General features: G+C 54.3%; 1 protein-coding gene across 8 annotated transcripts; it reads right to left on the bottom strand.

Annotated features, from left to right (window-relative positions):
- Window positions 1-3,342: 3,342 nt before the first annotated feature.
- Window positions 3,343-10,611, bottom strand: GSTP1 (glutathione S-transferase pi 1). Of its 8 annotated transcripts, none has more exons than XM_072970422.1 (7): window positions 10,527-10,611; window positions 10,348-10,383; window positions 9,799-9,905; window positions 9,606-9,693; window positions 8,482-8,585; window positions 8,286-8,393; window positions 3,356-3,994 (listed from the first exon to the last, which is right to left on the bottom strand). In XM_072970422.1, coding segments are annotated over exons 1-7 (795 nt in total). In that variant the 5' UTR covers window positions 10,528-10,611; the 3' UTR covers window positions 3,356-3,643. The 8 variants fall into 8 exon arrangements, with proteins under 8 accessions (XP_072826525.1, XP_072826531.1, XP_072826524.1 ...); XM_072970427.1 differs by lacking the exon at window positions 3,356-3,994 and adding an exon at window positions 7,393-7,684; XM_072970426.1 differs by lacking the exon at window positions 3,356-3,994 and adding an exon at window positions 7,395-7,659.
- Window positions 10,612-11,070: the final 459 nt, after the last annotated feature.

The following is an 11,070-nucleotide window of genomic DNA, read 5'->3' as shown; positions in this document are numbered from 1 at the left end:
CCAACTGCTGGTTTGCCAAGTGACCCTATTAATGAGTGCATTTCGCATCTTGACAGAGTGACTGCAGGGCTGGTGCATCTGTCACTGCAAAACAGCTCAGGCCAATCCCAGGCTGCTGGGATCAGCCCCTGCGGGAAGACAAGGAGGTATTCAAGGTCAGAGGGCATCGGGGTAGTCCTGGAAGAAGTTCACCACGTGAGAAAACATGTGCAGGCACAGGGGTGCCGTGTGTGAGGAAGGACGGACGTCCCAGCAGATGGCCCTTCCCTGTTGCGGGGGGGGGGGGGGGCGGGGGCGGTCATCCAGTCCATTGAGGGCCAGAAGAACAAGAAGTCGGAGGAAGGTTGAATTCACTTTCTGCCTGACTGCTTCAGCTGGACTTCCATCTTCTCCTGCCCTGAGCACTCCTGGTTCTCAGGCCTTCTGACCTGGACTGGAATCTACATCAGCTCCCTGGCTCTCAATCCTGCAAGCTACCCCACTGGCTTTCCTGGGTCTCCACTTTGCAGGTGGCAGATCGTGAAACTTCTCAGCCTCCATAATCATGTGAGCCAGTATCTTATAATACATCTCTCTTTCTTTTTAATTAAAAATAAAAAAAATCTTTTGGCGGGGGGCGGTAATTAGGTTTGTTCGTTTGTTTGTTTGTTTGTTTTTAAAGGAGGTACTGCAGATTGAACCCAGGACCTCATACATGCTACGTATGAGCTATACCACCCCTTCTATATCTTTTTACATATATATATCCCCTACTGGTTCTCTTTCTCTGGAGAATGCTGCCTATTTAAGCAGAAGAATCACCTATCAAGGGCTGTCTCTGAAAAGAGCTTTTCCACCTCTTGTGCTTGGAACAATCAATTTGATTTTCATCCTTAAATAATGTGTTGATTTTAAAAACTGAATAATAAACAAAAACTTGGTTTAAAAAACTTTACTTAAAAAAGTAAAGACAAAAACTAGAAAAAAAAAACTTTACTTGGAGAGGAAATCACAACGTAGTAACATTTATTCATTTCAGTCTAAACGCCCAAGTGCCCAGATGATGACTTGGCTGAATATGTCGAACTTCAAGTTTTGCTAGAGGTCAACTGACCATCTATTTCTTTTTTCTCTTGCTCAGTTGTTCATTTGTACAAAATATCTGGTGAAAGAAGAAATGACACTTTCTCTAGATGTTGAGATAGTGTCAAAGCTAGTTGGGGTGACACTATCCACAAAGCTGAGTTCTTACAAAAATTGTTTTCAGCCGTTTATTAAGCGCTTATTATGTGCTAAATGTTTTAGATGTGTTGTCCTGTTCGGGTATGAGCTCAAGAGCACACCACAAGTAAGGGGCAGGGTTGGGACCTGAAGTCACACTCAACAGCTGTTCTCTTAACCACTGCGGTCTCCTTCCTACCTCTTCAAGGTGAATGAGCTGCATGGAAAAACTAACTACTGAGCCTGGAATGTGCACTGGGGTGTTTGGCTGCACTGGGTTTGCAGCCAGGAAATCAGGGTCATTAAAGGAAAGATTCCTGTTTGAAGGATGCACCTTTGTCCCAAGCACTGACCAACATTTCTGCCCAGTGGCCTCAGAGAAGAGGCCAAGCCTCAACTGAAAGAACCAGGAAAACTTAAAATAGCTCATTAAACCTCAGAGCATCTGCTTTGCTTTATGAATCTTTTTGTTAAAAAAAATTTTAATGGAGGTACTGGGGACTGAACTCAGGACCTTATTCATGCTAAGCGTGAGCTCTACCACTGAGCTATACCCAACCCCCAATTGTGAACCTTGAAATCTGCTCCACTTTCATTCCACACTGAGGCCGGATGGTATTGGCCTGTTTCCTGCTCTGTATTACTTATCTGTTGCTGCCTAACAAGTTACTTCCAACTTTAGCCTCTTAAAACAATAAGCGTTTATTATCTCCATTTCTGAGTCAGAAATTTGAGAGTGGTTTGGTTGGGTGGTTGTTGCTCAGGGTCTCTGCTTTAAATATAGGTTTTATTATCATTTAAGTATGGCAAGGCTAGCAGATCAAGAGATAACTGTCGTTGAAAGATAGTTTGTTCCTCACAGATCCCAGGAGAACAAGGCCTGCCACACCAGGAGGCCACCCGAGTCAGCACCAGGGTCGGTCAGAAGGCAGAGAGAAGAGAGATGGGGAACTGTGGTCTGGAGTCTTTATTGTACTTTCCCCAGAAAGGAACAAGCAAGGCAGGGTAAGCCTTGAGGACTGACAACTCTGGGTAATTTCAGCAGGCTCTGGAGTTACAGGGGCTTTTCCTAGTTGTCCGGTACCTGGTCCTGGAGTGGTTATGGCAGGTGGATAGTAGGCCAGTGTGTAAGAGCCCATTAGAGGAGGTAGTTGAGGGTGTCGGCTCTGAATTGGTTAGTGTGTATTTGAAAGGCACACACTCAGGCAAGTTATTTACCATCTCTAGGAATTAGCTAACCCTAGGAGCAGCAGTCCCTCCAGGGTCAGAAACCCCAGATGCCAAAGCATCAGAAAATAGAAAATAAAATATGTGGTCAATACAGTTTCTCACAAGATTCTAATGAAGATGGCAGCCAGGGCTGCAGCCATCCAAAGGTTTGACTGGGGATGGAGGAGTCCCTTCTGAGACGGTTTGCTCACATGGACCGTGATTTAGTGCTGGCTTTGGCAGGAAGCGTCAGTTCCTTATCACCTGAACCTCTCCATGGGGCTGCTTGAGTATCTTCATGACATGTAGCTGGTGACCCAAGAAGGGGAGCCAGGAGCCTTGAGCCACAGAGCCTTCCATGTCCTGGCCTTGGATATCCTATCCTGCACCATCACCTCCACATCTGCCGGTTAGAAGCAGGTCACCAAGTCCAGCCACAGTCAAGGGGGAGGACGTTGGTTCCAAATTCCGAGGGGAAAATTGTCGAAGGATTTGTGGACATATTTTAAAATGATCACAGTCTCTTTTCAGCTTAAGTCACCAAAACCCAACTCTAAAAGAGGCTTTTTTGGGGTCATGTGAACAAACCAGGGGAAGGACAAACTTCCCCTGGAAGAAACACTCTCTCTCTCTCTCTCTCTCTCTCTCACACACACACACGCGCGCGCGCTCCACTCTCTCAGCTGTAACCAACCCCTCACAGTCTGTTCTGAATTCACAGCCTCACAGACTCTTGTGCAGAAGAGAAAGCTCTGGTCACAGAAGCCGCTCCTGGCGCCTGGCAAGCAGCTCTGGGCTGGGTCAGGGGAGGACTCTGACGGACCCCATGGACCAAGCACTGTGCCTGGGGCTGGGGCTGGGTGACTGGCTGGCTTTGGGTCACATGTGTCTGGGGGGACGAGGCCTGGGACCAGCAGGGCACTATGCGGGGGAGGAGCTGCTCACAGACACTGCCAGGTCGGAGCTGAGTGGCCGTCAGCCATCCCAGGTGTGTGTCTAACTCTGCCTTGGCTGGACTCATGAGCCAAAGTCCCAGTAGCCCTATTTTTGGAGTAACAGGAAAAAGCCTCTGCTTCAGACACTCAAAATGGTAATTTTCCACAGGTGTGGCCTGGTCAGTCAGTCTATCTGCAAACGCAAACACACTGAGTCTGAATATTTGAGAGGCCGCCACCCTCTCATTTTTGACACACTTTGAGCCAGAACCCAGTCATGGATGCAACTGATAGGTGGACTAAATATCTGTTTTATTTTCTCCCCTGGGCCTGCTCTGAAGAACAGGTTCGTGTGGATACGCTGCAGGAACAGCACAGATCACGCCCGCAGGATCCTGGGCTGGTTTCCCGACCTTGCGGAAAAATCCCATCTGGAGATGCAGGGGCTCCCCCTCAATCCGTTCAAAGTCTTCCAACGGGAAGGTTTGGAGTTCAAGCTCCGTTGCCAAAAACACTTCCTGGACAAACACTCGGCTGTTCTTAGGGGTAAACGTCTCCACAGGGTCAGGGAGAGGAGACTCTGGGGTGCACCCGCTCGGCGCGGTTCCGTCTGCACGCATTTGCAGAGCTGGTTTCCAGCCGCTCAGCCACTAAAGCAAACAGCAAAGCCCCGTGGTTGGACGTGACCTATACCCTTGCTTCTAAAATTCCTGTGGCTTCGACTTCATTGCAATCTGGACATTGAACATTTTACTAACATTAACATTTTAAATAACCGCTTCGTAGATAACTAGATTCGGCCAGAGCACATTTGAGAGCATTTTCTGAGGCTTCGGTGCATATTTCAGCTCTGACCACAATTTTCTCATTTGTAAAATGGAGATTTTAAGACCTGCTAAGTGTCTGGCACCTAGGAGGTGCTCGGTAAACAGTGTGGTACTTTGTGACCTCCCAGGATGTCAGAAGAAGAAACAGGCCTAGAGAGGTTGTCCATCTGGGCGAGGGCAGACCTCCAGGGCAGGGAAAGGAGTCTTTCAGCAGCTCACCAAGTGGATTCAGGGGGAGTGGGCTGGAGAGGGGAATGGAGCCCAAGCCAAAGTCATCTGGGACCTTGACAGAGCAGGGAGAAGGTGAGGGAGGCAAGGGACGAGGCTGGCAGGGACTGAGCTAAAGTTCCCACAGCTTCCCTGCCTGTATGGTGTGGCTGGGGGAGCGAGACCCACAGGCTAAGACCTGGACGTAAAGCCTCAAAGCAGCCTCGAGTTCTACCCCTGAGGTCTGGGGTGACTCCCAGCACCCCCATCCCCATTCTCCCCAGGCTGGTACCCCGGGAAAGACTCTTGAGTCCCACAGCTGTCACCAAAGGGTAAACCCTTGCATGCACTGATCAGCCCCCTAATTCCACCTCTTCTGACCTGACAGCAGCTGACTGGGGACCAGGAGCTGCCAGGAGGACCAGTACTTTTAGTCTGTAACCGCCACGTCATTCCTCCCTACCTGGGGAGCAAACTCAGCCGTCAATCTGTAAATGTTCCAGCTTTCAAACTGGACCCAGTCCCACCTCCACCCTGACAGGCTGGAAGCCCAACCTTTCTCCTAGGGTTCCTGTCCCCCATATAATTAGAGGGGTCACCAGAGTTACCAGCTTCCTGCTGGGGACTGCAGTCACCCTGTACCAGAGAGCCTGGGTTCGAATCCTGACTTGGCCTCCTCGCCAGCTGCACGCCCTCGAGGAGGTCATCTCGCCTCTCTACGCCTCGCTTCCTCCTCTGTAAAATGAGGATATTTACAGCCTCTACTAAGCGGGTTCTTTTGTGAGGATCAAATGAGTCGATACATGTGAAATGCTCTGGGCACTGCTTTGAGGGAGCTCAGGCCAGGCGTCACCTGCCCCCTCTCCAGCTGGGGGGGCTCCCAGCCTCTCCTCCACCTGCTGATCTCACCACCCCTGTCCTTGCTGCACCAGCTCACAACAGTCCCCAGACACCCAAACCGGGGCCCTGCCCCTCCCTGGAGTCCCTCCTCTCAGCTGCAGGGGCCTCTTCCAGGCACCTTCTTGGGATCACAGAGCCGCGCAATCAAAACACCCAGCCCAGTCACCCCAAAGAAAGTGGAAGCAGTTGGTTGCAGGAAGTTTTCAAAAGAGCCACTTTCCTCCTGCTGTCCTGGGACTGCAGGACACCTGAGTGTCCCCCAGGTGGCCTCCCTTGGCCCCTGTCCCGTCTGCCTGTGCCATGAACCACACGGCCCTGGGTGCTGGCATTCTCCATCACGCACACCGGCCAGGGCTGCCGGCCCGCCTCGCACCAGGTGGGGCTGGGGGCTGCACACGCTCTGCTGAATGCCCGGGACACCGAGGGGGCTCACAGGCCATGGGGCTGCAGGCCTCAAAAGCCTGTGGTGACCCCTGTGCCCTGGGAGTCAACTCCAAGTCCAAAGTGTGGCCTCTACTGTGGACTCCAGTGGCCCTGCCCACTCTGCCCCTCCCCAGGAGCCTCTGGCCCCTGCCCGTGCCTGGCTCACTCCTGCCCCTGAAACTGGCCTCCTTCCTGCTCTCTCCTCCAGCCCCAACACCCTCTCTACTTCCCTTTCCGAGGACCGCCTGGGAGTTACTCAGTCTCGGGTTTGGATTCCAGCTCTTCCATTGTGGCCTTGGACAAGCTGCCTTACCTCTCTGAGTTCTGGCTTCCTCCCTTGGGGGTTCGGTGAGATAACTAAGTCCCCGGTTTAGGGCCAGCATGGAGTGGGGGCACCAGGTCTGTGAACTCAGACAGGCCTCTGATAGGGGACCCTTATAAAACAGACTTGGCTGATGAGGGAGGGAGGGAGAGAAAGAGCACGGGTGGGTGACTGAGGCCCTGCAGCCTCTCCCATGGAGAGTTCTGGACATAAAGAGTCGGCTCTTGCTGGTGTTTGCACCCCCACTTCCTGACAGGTAAAGGTGAGTCAGCCACCTCACTTGGGGGCAAGGGAGACAGAAATGAACCTGATCCGGCCTCTGACCTCACAGGAGGAGGGTTGGAGGGGAGACAACAGGGTGGGCCAGGACCCCACAGAGGGAGAGGCAGCAGGCTCAGGGCACCTGGTCGCTGCAGAGGGGCTGTGAAGTGAGCACTGAAGGGTGTGGCCATGGGGGTCACAGGGACAAAGATTGGGAGGGGCAGAGCTTAGCTGTCTGGAGAGCTGAGAGCAGCTCTAAAGGTGAACCAGGCAGGTGGGTGGGGAATCTTCTAGAGATCGGGGAGGCCATGTCAAGAAGGCCTGCCACGCTCATCAGGCTGTGGTCTTTGCCAGGAGGGGAGCAAGGAGCCACTGAGAGCTTCGCACAGGCAGTTCCCGGCCTTCTGGAATTGTCTGAATCCACATTGTCTGATGAGCCAGCAGGAGGTGCTGGGCAGGCAGAGGGAGCCAGGCAGGAGGCAGTCACAGCCTCTCTGGTCGGGGAGATGGGCTGGGACTCCCACCTCAGGATGACAGGGGCTCCCCAGAGCTGGAGGAGACCCCTTGACTCCCTTCAGGTCCCCAAGCAGCACGACAAACCCAGAGCTCCCAGGTCTGCCTTCAGTCACATACCTGGGCCCTGCTGGCCACCTGCCATACGGCCTGGGGATGACTGTGGGTATCACATGAGAATGGGCAACATCGACAGGTGCGTGAAACACCCGAGTGTGTGTGTCACTCCCAAGTGTAGTGTATGCACAGCACCTGAGCCTGCAGAGACCAACCACCCTGCCTGTGTCCAGGTGATGGAACTCATCACACCGAAGGCAGGGTTTGTCTGTTACATTCACAACTGCCCTTCTCGCAGATGGAGATGGTTCCCCAGGTTGCCATAACTAGGAGTGTCCCTGGGAGGTCAACCACCTCCTGCAGGAAGTCCTCCAGGATGGATCTTTGAGGTTTGGAATCTCATCTTCTTCTCTGGACTTGGAACTTCTCTTTGTCTCCTGGTAGCTCTGGAAGCCTGAAGCTTTTCCAGGGCCCAAACCAGCCCTCATCCTCCCCTGGGAAGGGGCAGGCGACCCCCTGTGGCCACCCAGCCCCTCAGTGACCACAGCACAGCTGTCCTCTCACCATGTTTATTGGTTCCCTGGGCAGCCCTTCTCCCAGGGGAGGCTGACTGGACTCATATCTTGTGGCCTCCAAAGATGGGGCGGTTAACGTGCTCAGGGGAGGCTAGGAAGGCCTTGAGCTTGGGCCGGGCACTGAGGCGGGTCACATAGGCCGAGAGCAGCGGGAAGGAGTCCAGGCAGCCAGGGACCAGGACCTGGTGACTCAGTAGCAAGTCCAGCAGGTTGTAGTCCGTGAAGGAGATCTGCAGGGCAGGGGGGGCCAGGAGGCTTGAGCAGGGTCAGGAGAGAGAGGGGTGGCTGGGAACACTGGCTGCTCCAATGGCAACCTGCCAAATCCACTAAATTTGGAAGCTCAAACTAAAATGGAACCAAATATCCCATGACTTCTCCAAAAATAGTTACAGAATAATTAATTGGAAACCAGAAGCAATCAAAAAAAATGTAGACACACACTTTACAATTTATGCCAAAATTCACTCAAAATTGTCTATTAAACAAATTTCAAATGTAAAACTATAAAAACTGTAGATGAAAATAGAGAAGAAAATCTACCTAACCTTGGGTTTGGTGATGAAGTTTAACACAAAACCCCAAAAGCCTATCCACAGAAGAAATAAAATTCTGAACATGACTTCAAAAATTTTAAATTCTATGAAATGTCTGATTCAGAAAGCCAAAAGACAAGCCACAAACTGAAATATATTTGCAAAATACATATCTGATAAATTACACCAAGAACTCTAGAACAAACCCCATTTTAAAAAATCTTTTAAAAAGGGGGGGTGCTTGCCAGAGTCATGGCCCTGCTCTGGGTCTCAGTTTGCCCTTCTGAGAAATGGACCTATAATGGGTCAGACCCAGCACTCACCTGGTCGCCCACGATGAAGGCCTTGCACCCCTGGTTCTGGGACAGCAGGGTTTCAAAAGGCTTCAGGTGCCTTGGCAGCTCCTGAACATACTGGGCCTTGCCCTCTTCCTGCAGAAAGGAGTGACCTCAGTGGCGGCATTCAGCGCATCTGGCCAGGGCGGCCTCCCAGCCCCAGCACTCAGCACCAGCCACTCACACAGCTGTGGTGGATGAGGTGGCCGCAGTGCCTGCGGAGGTCCTCCACGCCATCGTTCACCATGTCCACCAGCGCTGCCTCCCGCTGGTCTTTGCCGTAGAGCCCTGGGTCAGCCAACAGGCAGCATGTCAGTTCTGCCCAGGCTGGTGCCCCCCTGCTCCCCTCTCTCCCCAAAGCCCACAGGCCTCAGATCCCTTGCACTGTTCTGCCCAACCCTGCAGCTCCCATCTCCATGAGTTCAAGGGAACATGTGTAGTTGAAGCCCATGCTGCCTTCGGGGCCACATCTTAGGTCCCTGGGACTCAGGAACTCTCTGCTCAAATAGCCCCAAAGCTCTCCTCCAGGTTGTCCCCCTACAAGGGTGGACTGAGCCTCTGATGCATGCCTCCCTAGGCCTGAGGGGTGGCCGTTTGTGGGGTCTGGACAGAACGTGGCATGCAGACTGGTGTGTCCCTCTGCAGTGCAGGACAGCATGGAGCTGGAGAAGGGGAGGCAGGCCGACGCTGGAGGCCTCTGTCCTCTTACCCTGGGTACTGCAGAAGTTAGGCTGAGCCTGGGCCTGGCTGCTCCCACTGCTCTTCTGTCCTGTTCCCTGATTGCCACATCCTCCCGGGGACCCAGGGCTTTTCTGGACACCCCCAAGCTAGCCAAAGAAGAGGCAGCCACCTCCCTAACCCATATTCCGGCCACACTTGAAACAAGGCCACAAGCCTGCTCACTGTGAGCGTGGGTTTCCAGATTCAGGTGAGGCCAGAGCAGGAAGAAATGGGCAGAAGGTCTGCTTGGAGTCCGCTGGCAACACCCACAGTGGCCTCTAGCCTACAGCGGCACACACGTGGCGGCTGGTGACTGCTTCAGAGCTGTCATCCAAGAAACAGACCCTAACAGCCTGGCTAGGGGCTAGCCTGAGATGTATGACCCCTGCCCAAGTGGACTGGCAGCCTCAGCCCTATAACCCAGACCCATCCTAACCCAGGCCCTGCCCCTTCCTTGGGGCCCTTTTGGTCCACCCTCCAGCTGGGCAGGACTGGTGGCTGCAGGTACAGCAGCTCGGCTCCAGGACATCTTGCTGGAACCTGTCAGGTGCTTTTCTGGTCTGGGTTGCCTTCGACCTCAGGACTCACCAAGTGAGCGGCCCAGGTGTCGGAGGATGGCATTGGACTGGTACAGGGTGAGGTCTCCGTCCTGGAACTTGGGGAGCTGCCCGTACAGCTGGAAGGAGGGATGGTTCGGTGAGGGACACAGAGCTCAGCTGCCCCTCGCCTACTGTTGCCCGGCAAAGGCCCAGTACCTGCCCTGCCTGACGCAGTCACTCACACAGGAGGCCTTGAGTGGGCTCTGCAGCCAGGTCTCCTTGGTCACCACCTCCTCCTTCCAGCTCTGGCCCTGGTCAGCTAGTAGCATGCGCATGGCCTCACAGCGCCCTGGGGGAGGCGAGGACTGGGTAGCAGGGATGGGCAGAGACCCCAGCCAGGCAGCGCCCTGGGGGAGTCCCGATAATGGGGACTGGACATGGGGACAGGATAGAAACCCTAGCTTGGGAGGCTGCTGCAGCAAAGATGAACTGTGGAGAAAGAATGGAGCCCTCAGCCCCTGCAGTGTCTTAGCGAGGGGGACAGGAACAGAGACCCCAGCCCACAGTGCCCCAGGAAGGGACCAGAGACAGATGGATACAGTGCACCACCTGTGGCCCCAAGAGGATGCAGCCACGAGGAGAGCCGGCCCTGGTCAGTCCCGGCGATCCCGGCCCCGCCCCCGTCCTCCCTCATCCCGCCTCCAGCCCTGGCCAGAGCCCTGGGAGCAGCCTGCGAGTCCGGCGGCGCACTGTCTGTGCCCTTCGCCCTCCTGCAGGAGCAGTGACCGCACCTCGGGTGGGGAAGTAGAAGATGGTGTAGGGCGGCACTAGGAGAGACAGACAGGACGCTGAAGGAGGACCCCGCGGGGATGCAGGGCCCAGGGGCCAGCAGCCTGGTCAGGGGTCAGACCCCCAAGAGAAGGGGTGGCTCAGCCGGCCCCGCCCTCCACCCAGTTTGGACCCTACTCACTGGCGGCGGTGGAGCGCAAGGGCGGCAGGAAGTGGGGAGGAGCCCGGAGGCCTGATATTTACGGTCCAGCTCCACCCCCGCCGCCCCACCCCAGGAATGCGCCAAGTCACCCAGCGGATCTTGGTCCTGGGCGAGGCTGGGTGTGGCGAGGCCGGGCCGGATGGGCGCACCTGCTCGTCTGCAGGGGTGCACCCTGCCTGCTGGGCTGTGGCTTTACAAGATGCACCCACCTCCTCTCCACACCAAACACACAGAACTTCTCAGGGCCCTCAGAGGGCCAGGATTGAGCACCTGCACACAGTAGGTGCCGCATAAACGCTTTTGGCATGCATGAATGAATTTCAATAAACATCCATTTACACATCCTGTCTCCATGATAAAAATAGCAAACCCTTAGAGGTCCGTGTTGAGAGCTTTACAGATATTAAAACCCTAAGACTTGGGCCTGTTCTGATTCCGTTTTACAGAGGAGGAAACTGAAGCACAGAGTGACTTTCCCAAGGTCACACAGCTAGTGTACAGGTCTGGTTGGCTTCAGGGGTCT

The sequence above is a fragment of the Vicugna pacos genome, chromosome 10, assembly GCF_048564905.1.
Source record: "Vicugna pacos chromosome 10, VicPac4, whole genome shotgun sequence".
Classification (NCBI taxonomy): Eukaryota; Metazoa; Chordata; class Mammalia; order Artiodactyla; family Camelidae; genus Vicugna; species Vicugna pacos.
This window is presented reverse-complemented; position numbering and strand designations above follow the sequence as displayed.

Bases quoted from the DNA above. Each gene is read 5' to 3' on its own strand.
- GSTP1 (XM_072970422.1), bottom strand. The intron at 9,694-9,798 runs GTGAGTGACTGC...CCCTCCTTCCAG, and splicing joins GCCCACTCAAGGCCTCCTGT to CTGTACGGGCAGCTCCCCAA. The intron at 8,586-9,605 runs GTGAGTCCTGAG...TGGCTGACCCAG, and splicing joins ACACCTGGGCCGCTCACTTG to GGCTCTACGGCAAAGACCAG.